Source organism: Poecilia reticulata, chromosome 15, assembly GCF_904066995.2.
Source record: "Poecilia reticulata chromosome 15, P_reticulata-male-v2, whole genome shotgun sequence".
In the NCBI taxonomy this organism is placed as follows: domain Eukaryota; kingdom Metazoa; phylum Chordata; class Actinopteri; order Cyprinodontiformes; family Poeciliidae; genus Poecilia; species Poecilia reticulata.
Window position 1 is genome coordinate 30165835 of NC_088844.1, and position 15319 is coordinate 30181153.

A 15319-nucleotide genomic window follows, 5' to 3' on the forward strand; every position below is an offset into this window, starting at 1 on the left:
ATTTTAAAGTCATATATTTTCAATAATTTTAATATTAAACAATATGTTTTCTTCAATGGCTTCCAGGTCATGTGAGGTATTGACTCAGAATCACTTAGAAATTATTCTACTAGTCTGTATAGATGAGGCACCAACATTTGTTTCCCATTTTTAGCCATTTTCCATTTTTTAGGAATTATTTTGTTCAAAATTGAGTGTTTTTCTTCAATAGCTTCCAGGTCATGTGACCTATTGACTCAAAATCACTTTCAGGTAATTATACTAGTCTATATAGATGAGACACAGACATTTGTTTTCCATTTTAACCCATTTTCCATTTTTTTGCTCAAAATTGAGTGTTTTTATTCAATAGCTTCCAAGTCATGTGACCTATTGACTCAAAATCACTTTCAAATAATTATACTAGTCTATATAGATCAGGCGCAAACTTTTGTTTTCCATTTTTAGCCATTTTCCATTTTTTAGGATGTTTTTTGGTCAAAATTGTTTTTCTTCAATAGCTTCCAGGTCATGTGACCCATTGACATGACCCATTGTGACCCAGTGTGAAATTGTTCACACTGGTTCTGGGCCTGGACTGTGCCTCCTGTATATATGAGGCACAGTCATTTGTTTTCCATTTTAATGCTTTTTTATTTTTTAGCAATTTTCTTTGTCACAATTTAGTAAGTTTTTGTAATAGCTTCCAAGATATGTGTCCTATTGATTCAAAGCCACTTTGAAATTGCTTTACAAATCATTAGAGATGAGGCACCCTCATTCTTTCCCCATTTTAGATGTTTTTCCATTTTTTCCATAATTTAAATTTACAAATTAAAAAATATGGTGTTTAATAGCTTAAATTGCATGTGACCCACTGACAATGAATAAAAAGGGTTAAATGGAATAAAAATGAGTGTGCACCATCTATCCAGTCTAGTAGAATAATTTTACATTGACTTTGAGTTAATAAGACCCAATTAACTTATGGGTCTTATGACCCATAAGCTATTGAAGAAAAATCAATCAATCATCTTCCCCTGGTCCGCAGTCATGTTGTGGGGTCAGCAGAGGCCCAGACTTCCCTCCCCAGCCACTTCTTCCAGCTCCTCCAGGGGATTCCCAAGGCGTTCCCAGGCCAGCTGAGAGACATAGTCCCTCCAGCGTGTCCTGGGTCTTCCTGTGGGCCTCCTCCTGGTAGGACGTGCCAAAAAGACCTCACTAGGGAGGCGTCAAGGAGGCATCATAATCTGATGCCTGACCCTCCTCAGCTGGCTACTCTTGAAGTGAAAAATCAGCGGCTCTACTCTCTCTCCTGGATGACTGAGCTTCTCATCCCATCACTAAGGGAGAGCCCAGACACCTTATGGAAAAAATAATTTTGTCTGCTTGTGTTTGTGATTTTGTTCTTTCAGTCAAGACCCTTAAACCTATGCAGTGGGTAGGGACGCAGATCGACTGGCTAATCGAGACCTTTCCTTTTTGATCCAGCTGCCTCTTCACCACCACAGACTGGTCCAGCTCCCACTTTACTGCAGACGCTGCGCCAATCCGTCTATTGATCTCCTGTTCCATTTTCCCTCATTCTTGATGTTATGGATTCTTTATTTTCCTCCATCACTTTTAGCCTCTTTCATCTGCTTAACACGCTGCAGCATACATAACCATGTTTATATGTGACTGCTGGCAGTCATATAGACTGAAACTGATTAGAGTACCGTTTAGGGAGGGTCCAGATTGCAGAGATGAATAAAAAGCTAAACTTGCTACAATCTTTGCCTCACTTGGCTTCTTGTCACTTGGCCCCAGCGCTGGACGGTGAATGTAACCTAAGAAGCCTGATGTTCCATTTGGATGATATGTATGGATTGTGAAATTTGATCATTTTTTAGCATTAAAGCTTGTTTTTATATATAACCAAATCTCATTATTTCTCAAGGTCATTTACAATGAGTGGTTCTGGTCGGGTCCTGAAACTGGTTAACGGACATGGGTGGTGAACAGAGACAGAAATGAATGAACTCCAACAATGAACAAGATCCTAAGATGCTTAAACTCCTCCACTTGGGTCAGGACAATCTTCCCTGACCCAAATAAGGCACTCGACCCTTTTTCAGCTCAAGACCATGGCCTTGGATCTGGAGGTACTGATCCTCCTCCCGGCTGCATACTGCTCCAGTAAAACTGTAGCTCATGACCTGATGAAGTCAGTAGGGCCACATCATCTGCCAAAAGCAGAGGCAAGAATCCCAAGGCCACCAAAATGGATCCCTTCAAAACCCCGGTGGTGCAGAACGTGGCCTCGGACAGAAAACCCCCAATCAAAAAATCTAATAAAATTTTAGATATCACATTTCAACAACAAGGCATTTCAAAGAGCTTTACACCATAAAAACACAAAAATACAAAGTCATAGAAACACAGCCAACAACTGAAACGTGACAGTTTCTCACTACATATCAGATTGTTAATTAATGTTTCATTAATTAACGCATGGCTCTCGAGTCATGCGATGAGATGAGACTATTTCTAGTTAGAACCTCTCAACCTCACACACCAGCTCAGGCTCCCACCAGAGAGGTGACTGATAGGTATTTTCCTAGAACCTACATAAAAGAACCACAGACAACGTATATGAATTTCATGACAAAGCTTCTGCAAGCAAAAGGAGAAGACTCTGTCAACTGCTTCTCAGAGCTGTTCACAGAGCGTTCTGCCAATCTTTGGATACAGCTTGTCTTTTATTATCAAACTTCAAAGAGGGAGGATAGGCAAGATAGACAGCAGAGGAAACAGCAGAGGTCGTAAAACAATTTAACATCTGTCCCATGATCTGAGCCCGGTTCAAATCTCGGTCAAACTGTTTCACATGAAGATAACAGGCAGCTGTGACTTCCAGGTCAGTTCACACATACAGTTTAAAGAGGAGAACACTTTAAACTGATTATGAACTAAAGTAACAACAAAATGATAATACCAAAAAATCCCTATCAACTACAGTTTCCCCAAACAACATCCAAGTGTTTACATCAATGATGGTTAATAACTTCTATTCATACCTAATGGGGCAATTTACCTTTTTGGACGAATAAAGTTTTTTTGTAATTCTTTTTATTTGTCACGATGTAAACCAAAAAGGTTTTGGACAAATGGCGGCTTCTTGTTAAGTTAAACAACAACTGCTGCTCCAACTGCTAAAACGGCCACAAGCAGAATCGCAGGCATCGGGTCCGGGCCGCTGCTGCTGTCCAAGGGGGTCAGTTTCTCTATCTGGTCGAACAGGCTCTCCTTGTGGCTCCGCTTCTCGCTGACTGGATTCTTCACTTTGCAGGCGTAGTCTGAAAGGTCCTTAGTGTTCTTGGTAAAGACGATGCTGAGAGTCTTATTCCCCATATTCCATTCTCCCATATTTCCTGCCTTCCAGAAGTACCGGACGGGTTCGGCACCTGTAAACTCTTCACCACAAACCAGGGTACAGTTCTTGGAGGTACTACGGCTGCAATCCTTGGGACTCACGAAGACTTCAACAGGGTAGCCGTCCAGCTTATTGAGCCCCACAGCGTTAAAGGTGATGAGAGGGTCTCTGTTGATCTCCACCGTGAACAGCCCGCCGAAATATTGTCTCATCTCTCTGATAGTCAGAGTTCCGGAGGTGACGTTTATGTGTGCTCGGTTTTTAAAGATATTCTGATATTCCAGATCACGATAACTATAATCTGTTGAATATTCAGTTACAAGGTTCCCTCTATGCTTCCAGGTGATGTTCTTGATGGTCCCAGAGTAATTGGGGTTGAGCGTCAGAGTCCCGCCGTCGTTATCAAAGTAAACCGTCCGGTTCTGAGCAGCGACCGGCAGCGTCATCAGCATCAGGAGGGAGAGACCAGCAGTCACAGCCATGACAGAGCGAATCTACTAAATGTCGACGTTTAACTTGAAGAACTCCACACCCATCCAGCCTGGGTTGGTTTGTGATAAAATGGCGGCCGTTCTCCTTGGCGGTTGGAAAGAAACGTCACGGTTTGTAACGGCTCGCAGCTGCAGCACTGAGTAGGTCGAGATGTTTCGTTAAGTGAAACAAAAAATCTGTCAGTTATTGGATTATTTTCCTATTATTTTCCCGCTTTACTATTACCAAAATTGTGAAAAAAAAAATAAAAAAATTGCCTTTTTGTGTCCAAACATCCTTTTTTTTATTTGGTGATTTGGCGCTCAGATGCTAAATGTGACTGAGCAGTGAAGCCACATAAAAATGAATATTGGACGTTAAAGCTATGAAATCTTGTTGAAACGTTTGACAGAAAGACTTGAAATGAAGCCAGTCCATGACTGCTTCATCTGTGGATGTGTCTGAGCCCGTGGATCTGTTTTAACTCGGAAATGAAAGTTTATGAATCTAACAAGAGACGAGTTGAAACATTTAAGTTCAATAATGTTGAACTGTGAGTTTTAACTTAATGCTGCAATTTAAACCAAATATTTATTTCACAACAAGAAAAATCTGCCCTTGCCTAGTGAAAGAGCACATATCTCTATTATTTTACTCACCATGTCAAGATAATTATTTTACTTTAGAATAATTTAAATCCTTTTTTTCAAATTGCATTAACATAACTTCTGATCTTCTAATACATTTTATTAAACATCACAAGTAATTCTGCTCTAAAGCATCCAGTGTGAACAAAACATAAGTCCTCAAACTGATGGTTAAATTAACATTTGCCTTATAACACAAGAGTCAGACCAATGTAACGCACTTCATCTCAGGATACAACAACCTGCAGCTAAGAACTCTGGGAAATAATTCACATTCCTGTGTTTCTTCAGTCACTTTTTCTTTTTTTAGAGTGCTAACCTAAAAACTAGTTTATTCAACTCTTGGATGTTTGACAAAATTAAAAGGTTAACAACTCACTATAAGTTTCTTTCACAAATTTAAATTCAAAATCTAAAACTCGTTACATTTATTTGACTTAAAGAGTACAAGATAGTAAACACAACTAAATGTGTCTCAAATGTTTTACAGTGTATATGTATGTGTGATGAGCAGAAATTTGTCAAAAAAGTGATTGCAGTGCCCTTATTTCATTCTTTTTTTTTAATCAAATATGGCTTAAATTGCCAATACTTTGATGCCTAAAATATGTATTAACGATCTACAACATTTAATTTACCTTTGGGATCAAAAAGTATTTGTACAAATAAATTATTTACATTTGTCACTCCCAACCAAGGAGATTTTGAACAAAAGGTGGCTTCTGCACAAGTCATCCAACAACTGCTGCTCTGGTTGCCAACATGTAAACATCACCTCGAAGATCAGACCTGGGGGGCGAAAGGGGTAGAGCATGAGGAGGACCCAGAGGAGCCTGGAGGAGGCGCATAACTTAATTATTGATATCTGAAATAAATGTTTAATCTGCTAAAAGCAGATTTTATGCTGTCTGATGAGGGCCCACTGAGGCGCACAAGGACAGGAGGAAACCCGTTAAAGCCTCAGTGTTTTACTTCCTGTCTGCGGACGCTCGGCTCTGCAGACCTCGGTGACGATGGAGTCCACATCCTCCGTGAAGATGACATGCTGCTGCAGCTCCCGGTGGCCAGATGAACCACCGTCCTGCTTCTCGACCCGATACTCTGGTGTGTATCCGACCAGAACCATCAGCATGGACTGGCAGGCCATGTAGACCTGAAACACAGCACACCAGAACTTATACCCTACTCCAGCATTTCTCCAACCATACGGACATTTAAAGAAGAGCAGTGCTTGCCACTTTCTTCAGTCAGAGGCTTCATCAGGTTGATTGCAACACGGACTGCTCACAGCATCAACAACATCACACCAGCAGAACCAGTTTTCTTCCAGAATTTTATGCTTTTTAATTTAAGACACTGAGTCTTAATGCAAACTGTTCTTAGATTAGACCAATTGCTGACTCAGATCTTCTTGACTGAAAGGAAACTGTTCTGGTTAATAAACCTTTAAATAGGTTTCATTTACCTTCATAAGGACACATTTTAGACATTTTTACAGAGCAGTGGAAAAACAAATTAATACACGAGTAGCACAGGACAAACGGACATTTCCGGTCCAACACAAACATAAACGAGTTGCTTATTCCTGTCGTTTCTTTTGTTGTTTTGTTTGCCTCAACTCTGGACACTGACAGTGTCGCCAGTCATTCATGCGTTACAGAGACTTTATATAAAATAGAGACAATTATGGACCGCATCTTGTTAAGCTGTGTTAACCATAGAATTACGCAAATTGCTCTTGCAAAAATAATTCACTTAATGGAAACAAGCCAATTTCCGGGGGGAAAGTAAGTTTTTGGATTAAGAAAACTGCGCTAAGATGAGGTTGTTTAAGGTATCCAAGTATTTGCACAACTGCAACAGGAATACTTTTTTTGCGCCACACGAGTCAGGTGATCAACAGCTGGACGTTACTACTACTAGGAATTAGTCTGATTTATGGTTTGTAGTTAGTTTTTTCCAGGTAATGACCAGCTGGCTTCACCAGATCTCTAACGGCATCGCACAGTTCATAAAAAGTTGTATTTAAAACATAACTCTTCTTTAAAATGGCTGACTACAGTTTCCCCAAACAACATCCAAGTGTTTACATCAATGATGGTTAATAACTTCTATGCATACCTAACTGGGCAATTTACCTTTTTGGACGAATAAAGTTTTTTGTAATTCTTTTTTTGAATTATTTTTATTTGTCACGATGTAAACCAAAAAGGTTTTGGACAAATGGCGGCTTCTTGTTAAGTTAAACAACAACTGCTGCTCCAACTGCTAAAACGGCCACAAGCAGAATCGCAGGCATCGGGTCCGGGCCGCTGCTGCTGTCCAAGGGGGTCAGTTTCTCTTTCTTGTCGGCCTCGATATCGCTCCGCTTCTCGCTGACTGGATTCTTCACTTTGCAGGCGTAGTCTGAAAGCTTCTTAATGTTCTTGGTAAAGAAAATGCTGAGCGTCTTATTCCCCATATTCCATTCTCCCGTTTTTCCTGCCTTCCAAAAGTACTGGACGGGTTCGGCACCTGTAAACTCTTCACCACAAACCAGGGTACAGTTCTTAGAGGTACGACGGCTGCAACCCTTGGGACTCACGAAGACTTCAACAGGGTAGCCGGTCAGGTTATTGATCCCCACAGCGTTAAAGGTGATGGGAAGGTCTGTGTTGATCTCCACCCTGAACATCCCGCCGAAATATTTATCCATGTTGTTGATGGTCAGTGTTCCGGTGGTCAGGTTCACGTGTGCTCGGGATTTAAAGGCACCCAGATATTCCAGAGGAACCGAACCTTTTACATATTCAGTTGCAAGGTTCCCTCTATACTTCCAGGCGATGCTGTTGATGGCTTCAGAGTAATTGGGGTTGAGCTTCAAAGTCCCGCCGAACATGTCAAAGTAAACCGTCCGGATCTGAGCAGCGACCGGCAGCGTCATCAGCATCAGGAGGGAGAGACCAGCAGTCACAGCCATGACGGAGCGAATCTACTAAATGTCGACTTTAACTTGAACCCAAACCAACCCATCCAGCCTGGGTTGGTTTGTGATAAAATGGCGGCCGTTCTCCTTGGCGGTTGGAAACATAGACATGAATATGTAGACGCCTCATGCAGCGCTGAGTCGTACGTAAAAGAGTCCGCCATCTTCTATGTTGCAGCACCGCAGTGAAGTTAGTTTCAAGTTGGATGTTCGAGCTGCGGGGAGTAGCGGCGTTTAGCTCAAGGTTGATCCGATTTATGAACGCTAATGTCGGCCGGCGGTTCTCCACAACTCCCGGCCGAAGCGCCCGAAGGTTCACTTAGGAACCGTCAACAAATTACCGAACCAAACTAAGTAATTGTAAGTGCTAATTCATGCTTTTACATGAGACACAATATAATCTATTAAATTTTAAAGTCATATATTTTCAATAATTTTAATATTAAATAATATGTTTTCTTCAATGGCTTCCAGGTCATGTGAGGTATTGACTCAAAATCACTTAGAAATTCTTCTACTAGTCTGTATAGATGAGGCACAAACATTTGTTTTCCATTTTTAGCCATTTTCCATTTTTTAGGATGTTTTTTGGTCAAAATTGTTTTTCAATAGCTTCCAGGTCATGTGACCCATTGACCCAGAACCAGTGTGGAATTGTTCACACTGGTTCTGGGTCTGGACTGTGTATGGAAGTAAATATGTGCCATCAGAATTTGAATAAAAAATGCATCTGAAACTTGAATGTTGTATATTTGCGCTTACTTTTTCAATTTCAAAATTAATTCAGAATACAATTTCGACCTAAAAAAAATTCAGTGTCATTATTTGTACACGTTTGCAATTTTCATTTGTTAAAAAAATTCACATTCCTATTTCAAAGTGATGAAAATTTCAATATATATATTTTTCAAGGTTAAAAACATTCAGCATATAAAAAAATTCAAATGCAATTTTTTCAGTGTCCTAAAAATTCAACTTGCTCAAATTCGCTGTCTCAAATTCAACATCTAAAAATTCGCTGTACAAAAATGGCGAGGTTACTTCAGGTCACAGACATTAGCAATCGTTGTCAGATTTCAACACCCAGCCAATCAGGTCACAGACATTAGCAATCGTTGTCAGATTTCAACACCCAGCCAATCAGGTCACAGACATTAGCAATCGTTGTCAGATTTCAACACCCAGCCAATCACATGACCTAAGCGTCATATTGAAGAAATACCAGCATCACCGAGGCCAGCGACCATGGAGGCGAACGCAAACCCAACGGTGAGTCTATGCTTTCATATTTCTGTAGTACATTTTATTTTGCGCATGAACTTTGATACATGATATTAAAGCTTGATTTAAAACACGGGTTTGGGCCGTTGTTAATCTTACGCCATGTAATGCTGGCATATTAGTTCTCGCTACCTGCTAGACCTCCACCCCCTTCTCTTGGCTGTCCTACACCCAATTTTCCCCTGTTTTATTTAAAAAAGGAATATCACTTGCGCCAAGTCTAGAATCTTTAAGGATAACTGATGGGTGGCGACTTTCCGGGTTGTTTGTATGTGTCTTAGGTGAGCAACATTAGAAACTACCTCCTTTGTTTTTTCATTTGATTTTAACTCATTTTGAAGAAAATATATGCTTGCAAGTACAGCTGTTAACTTATTTTAGAATAAATATCATTTAATTTAATTTCTCAATACTGACCTACGGATTTAAAAAAAAAAGTTTTTTTTATTTTACCGACAATGTTTTTGACATTTTTTTTCTTTTTTCTTTCAAGGAACTTTTAAGGATCATATTTTTGATGGACTCCGTGATCGTTTGGAGCCATTTCTATTTCTACAATTACAGATGGTCCTGCAGTCAATCAGTTGCTCACAGGTGAAGAAGCAAAGTGATGACGGTGACAACAGCGATGATGTCTTGGAAGCAGAAACTACGCAGGTGACAGGGTTTCTCCATCAGTTTCTCAAAGAAGGTAAAATGTCTGTTTAAACATTTGGGCAATGTTTGTTATTTTGAGAATGATGAGACGTGCAATACATACCAGCATAATACAGTACATTTATTTTCTTATAATCATGTCTTACAACACTGCACAGATAAAGCTGATAAAGCTTTTCAGGTTGATTAGTGAACATGGCAAAAGGTATTCAAATGATTTTTGAAGGATATCACATACATATTCATTAGTTTCTTAGATGGAAAAGACATTCGCATAAAGTCATATCTCAAAGTCAGCTTTATGAATGATTCCATCTACAGGAAACTCACCATGTATATCTGAAAATAAAAAAATATATACTTTTCCTAGCATCTTCAGACAATCTGCACCAGCTCATGAGATTTTGGGTTGGCTGGGAGGCTCCATGCCAGGAACTGAAGCCTGAAGTAGTGCAGTCAACTGGACCAAACCACAAGCCCACTTCATCCACCTGCAGTGAACGTTTACGCCTTCCAAGCCATTATTCTACCTACCAGGCTCTGTATGCTGACATGACGGTGTGTCTTAAATCGGTTGGGACTGGCTTTGGTCTTCTTTGAGAACTCAGTGCATTGGTGTTTCATTTGTTCAATAATTGCATTTCAATATGGCAATTAAGTAAAAATACAAAGTCATTTTATTGTTAGCTTTTTTTTTTTTTTACAAATACTGTTCATCATTCACCGCAGTCTTGACATTAAGTTGTTCTTTGAAGTGACGACTAAGTAGCTGAAATGTTTGTCAAGCATTCCTGTAAATCTTAAATGTTAGAGTAACTATGTTCAGAGTTTCTGAGTCAGCACTGTTTGTACAGGAAATGTGAAACGGAAACTGTTTTTATGCAATATTTTATTGAATGTTCATCTATGCTTGAAGTATTAGAAAATAAATGACATTAGACAAACTTAACTTTTCCATTCTTATAATTCAAGGAAATTAAGGTCCTACACACCTGTACCTACTAGGTTCCTTTTGAGAAAAGAACAATCAACTCACACATTTAGAACATTTTAGTTCTTTAACATGTCTACCATAAAATCACTATGATTCACCTTTCCAAAACGCAAATTTTTACCTGTGTGGTAATATGATCAGCACTTAGCTTTACATTTCATAAATGCTGAATTTTGAAACTGGACAAGTTTCACAGAGTGAAGAACTGTTCACAAAACAGAACTGCAGCAATATAAATGTCACAACCAAAAGACAGTGATGTGCCTTTTGGGTTTACTGCGTCTCTTAAGTCCATTTGTTCGTCAGTCGGTTGCACATTTGAATTTGGTACTGTGACGTTTGACTCTTCCTGAAGAGGAAGCCCGCTCTCCTCCCATTCAATTTCGGGAATCTACACCCTGGAAAACACAAAGAAGGGATCAAGAGAACTCAAAATGTACTTGATTGCAGATTCCTATGTTACAAATTAAATGAATGATAGTATACATGCTACACATTAAATTATCCAATTAAAATGTACCTCTATCAAGGCACTGGGGTTCAGGAATTGAATGGTGTGTAACTTAATCAGAAATTGCTTGTAATTACAACATTAATCACAAATTTTAGCATAGCTCAAACATTCTTTGTAACCAAAAATATATTTTGGAGATACAAAGTAGTGGGGATCAAAATGATTTTAATAAGTTAACAGCTGTACTTGCAAGCATATATTTTCTTCAAAATGAGTTAAAATCAAATGAAAAAACAAAGGAGGTTGTTTCTAATGTTGCTAGGTAACAGAACGACGTTTTGTACCGCAAAGTAAAAAGAATGTAAATTAATATATATCAACACTTGTCAGATAAGAGAAGCAGTAGTTTGGATGACGCTATAATGACCATAAATGTATTAATTTATTCATAAATGAAGTCACATGAACAACACAGTAGATGAACAGAATGGGGTTGTGGTTATAATTAATGTCGGTAGAGTTCACAGCCCCTCCTTGAAGCACACAAGGCAGCCATGTTAGCTACATTAGCGGTAGCATCTCCTGGGAAATTACAACTTTACTAAGACCGCCTGTCTCAGTCTCACCTAAGACACATACAAACAACCCGGAAAGTCGCCACCCATCAGTTATCCTTAAAGATTCTAGACTTGGCGCAAGTGATATTCCTTTTTTAAATAAAACAGGAAAATTGGGCGTAGGACAGCCAAGAGAAGGGGGTGGAGGTCTAGCGGGTAGCGAGAACTAATATGCCAGCATTACATGGCGTAAGATTAACAACGGCCCAAACCCGTGTTTTAAATCAAGCTTTAATGTCATGTATCAAAGTTCATGCGCAAAATAAAATGTACTACAGAAATATGAAAGCATAGACTCACCGTTGGGTTTGTGTTCGCCTCCATGGTCGCTGGCCTCGGTGATGCTGGTATTTCTTCAATATGACGCTTAGGTCATGTGATTGGCTGGGTGTTGAAATCTGACAACGATTGCTAATGTCTGTGACCTGAAGTAACCTCGCCATTTTTGTACAGCGAATTTTTAGATGTTGAATTTGAGACAGCGAATTTGAGCAAGTTGAATTTTTAGGACACTGAAAAAATTGCATTTGAATTTTTTTATATGCTGAATGTTTTTAACACTGAAAAATATATATATTGAAATTTTCATCACTTTGAAATAGGAATGTGAATTTTTTTAACAAATGAAAATTGCAAACGTGTACAAATAATGACACTGAATTTTTTTTAGGTCGAAATTGTATTCTGAATTAATTTTGAAATTGAAAAAGTAAGCGCAAATATACAACATTCAAGTTTCAGATGCATTTTTTATTCAAATTCTGATGGCACATATTTACTTCCATAACTGTGCCTCCTGTATATATGAAGCACAGTCATTTGTTTTCCATTTTAATGCTTTTTTTTATTTTTTAGCAATTTTCTTTGTCACAATTTAGTAAGTTTTGTAATAGCTTCCAAGATATGTGTCCTATTGATTCAAAGCCACTTTGAAATTGCTTTACAAATCATTAGAGATGAGGCACCCTCATTCCTTCCCCATTTTAGATGTTTTTCCATTTTTTCCATAATTTAAATTTACAAATTAAAAAATATGGTGTTTAATAGCTTAAATTGCATGTGACCCACTGACAATGAATAAAAAGGGTTAAATGGAATAAAAATGAGTGTGCACCATCTATCCAGTCTAGTAGAATAATTTTACATTGACTTTGAGTTAATAAGACCCAATTAACTTATGGGTCTTATGACCCATAAGCTATTGAAGAAAAATCGATCAATCATCTTCCCCTGGTCCGCAGTCATGTTGTGGGGTCAGCAGAGGCCCAGACTTCCCTCCCCAGCCACTTCTTCCAGCTCCTCCAGGGGAATCCCGAGGCGTTCCCAGGCCAGCTGAGAGACATAGTCCCTCCAGCGTGTCCTGGGTCTTCCTGTGGGCCTCCTCCTGGTAGGACGTGCCAAAAAGACCTCACTAGGGAGGCGTCATAATCTAATGCCTGACCCTCCTCAGCTGGCTCCTCTCGAAGTGAAAAATCAGCGGCTCTACTCTCTCTCCTGGATGACTGAGCTTCTCATCCCATCACTAAGGGAGAGCCCAGACAACGTATGGAAAAAAATTATTTTGTCCGCTTGTGTTTGTGATTTTGTTCTTTCAGTCAAGACACTTAAACCTATGCAGTGGGTAGGGACGTAGATCGACTGGCTAATCGAGACCTTTCCTTTTTGATCCAGCTGTCTCTTCACCACCACAGACTGGTCCAGCTCCCACTTTACTGCAGACGCTGCGCCAATCCGTCTATTGATCTCCTGTTCCATTTTCCCTCATTCTTGATGTTATGGATTCTTTATTTTCCTCCATCACTTTTAGCCTCTTTCATCTGCTTAACACGCTGCAGCATACATAACCATGTTTATATGTGACTGCTGGCAGTCATATGTAAACAGACTGATTAGAGTACAGTTTATGGAGGGTCCAGATGAATAAAAAGCTAAACTTGCTACAATCTTTGTCTCACTTGGCTTCTTGTCACTTGGCCCCAGCGCTGGACGGTGAATGTAACCTAAGAAGCCTGATGTTCCATTTGGATGATATGTATGGATTGTGAAATTTGATCATCCTTTAGCATTAAAGCTTATTTTTATATACAACCAAATCTCATTATTTCTCAAGGTCATTTACAATGAGTGGTTCTGGTCGGGTCCTGAAACTGGTTAACAAACATGGGTGGTGAACAGAGACAGAAATGAATGAACTCCAACAATGAACAAGATCCTAAGATGCTTAAACTCCTCCACTTGGGTCAGGACAATCTTCCCTGACCCAAATAAGGCACTCAACCCTTTTTCAGCTCAAGACCATGGCCTTGGACCTGGAGGTACTGATCCTCCTCCCGGCTGCATACTGCTCCAGTAAAGCTGTAGCTCATGACCTGATGAAGCCAGTAGGGCCACATCATCTGCCAAAAGCAGAGGCAAGAATCCCAAGGCCACCAAAATGGATCCCTTCAAAACCCCGGTGGTGCAGAACGTGGCCTCGGACAGAAAACCCCCAATCAAAAAATCTAATAAAATTTTATATATCACATTTCAACAACAAGACATTTCAAAGAGCTTTACACCATAGAAACACAGCCAACAACTGAAACGTGACAGTTTCTCACTACATATCAGATTATTAATTAATGTTCCATTGACTCATCTCGAGTAATGCGATGAGAGGTTCTAACTATTTGTAGTTAGAACCTCTCAACCTCACACACCAGCTCAGGCTCCCACCAGAGAGGTGACTTTCAATGCCCAGTGATAAAACGTCCATCGCCCAGGGTCAGATGGCCAAGGTCCCCTCCCTCGGCCTTCTAACATCCCACATTGCACCCAGCCCTTTTGGCCCCACCCACAGGTGGTGAGCCCATGGGAAGGTGAACCCACTTTGGGCTGAGCCTGGCCAGACTCCATGTGTTTTGGCACCATATGCCACAGAGCACCAACTCCAGGCCCGGCTCCAGGGTGGTGCCCTGGTGACCTGCGTCCAGGTGAGAGGACACTGTATCCATATGTGCTCTTCATAAAGGGTCTTTGGGCTGCTCTTTGTCTGGTTCATCACCTCTAGCACTGGGTGACCCTACAAGGGGTATGAAGCCCCTGACAGCATAACTCCTGGAGTCACTTCAACACTCAAACCCTTTCATCACGATAAGGTGGCAGCCTATGGAGAGGTGAAGAGAAAATAGGAAATATATTTTTAAATATAAAATTGCCTAAAAAATAAAAAAATGGGTCAAAATGAATTAAAAATACCTCATCTCTCCTGTCTACTTAAACCATTTTACACTGATTTCAAGTAATTGGGTCACAGTTTAGTGAGAACTCCTCACGTTCTCACTAAAACCAGGAACATGGAGCCATAACTTCAGTCTTAAAGTCCCCACACTGGCTCCCTGAAACTCAGATGATAGACTTTAAAATACTGTAGCTAGTTTATAAATCACTGAACGGTTTAGCACCATGAAAGATCTGCTGTTGTATCAACCTTCCAGACCCCTCAAGGCTACTAGTTCTGCTCTGCATCCAGAACCAAACGAGGAGAAGCAGCATTCAGCTTCCATGCACCACAAATTTGGAACAAACTTCCAGAAAATTGTAAAACAGCTGAAACACTGATGTCTTTTAAATCTCGACTAAAAACCCACCTGTTTAGAGTTGTATTTGTAACGTAATAAATTACGAATTTAATGATAGCTCTTGACTTAATGTAATGTTTTGATTGTTGATTCTATGTTGCATGACTCTGTTTTCATGTTTTTATTATGTAAAGCACTTTGAAATGCCTTGCTGCTGAAATGTGCTGTACAGATAAAATTGGATTGATTTATTGATGACCTAGAAGCTAATATAAAAAT

The 15319-nt window shown here is 39.8% G+C and overlaps 1 protein-coding gene and 2 long non-coding RNA genes across 3 annotated transcripts; 1 reads left to right on the forward strand and 2 right to left on the reverse strand.

The window, feature by feature from the left end:
- Positions 1-6678: 6678 nt before the first annotated feature.
- Positions 6679-7662, reverse strand: LOC145555123 (uncharacterized). The gene has a single exon (XM_081616505.1). It carries the CDS (start codon positions 7469-7471, stop codon positions 6755-6757), a length of 717 nt encoding a protein of 238 aa, XP_081472631.1. The 5' UTR covers positions 7472-7662; the 3' UTR covers positions 6679-6754.
- A 728-nt stretch (positions 7663-8390) lies between these two features.
- Positions 8391-10359, forward strand: LOC145555124 (uncharacterized). The gene is made up of 3 exons (XR_014091212.1): positions 8391-8746; positions 9252-9449; positions 9786-10359. It is a non-coding gene; the product is annotated as an uncharacterized LOC145555124 (long non-coding RNA).
- LOC145555125 (uncharacterized) lies at positions 10064-12471 on the reverse strand. Its single transcript, XR_014091213.1, has 2 exons — positions 11781-12471; positions 10064-10807 (listed from the first exon to the last, which is right to left on the reverse strand). It is a non-coding gene; the product is annotated as an uncharacterized LOC145555125 (long non-coding RNA).
- Between the last annotated feature and the right edge of the window lie 2848 nt (positions 12472-15319).

Excerpts from the sequence above, each read along its gene's own strand:
- LOC145555123 (XM_081616505.1), bottom strand. The coding sequence starts at position 7,471 with ATGGCTGTGACTGCTGGTCTCTCCCTCCTGATGCTGATGACGCTGCCG.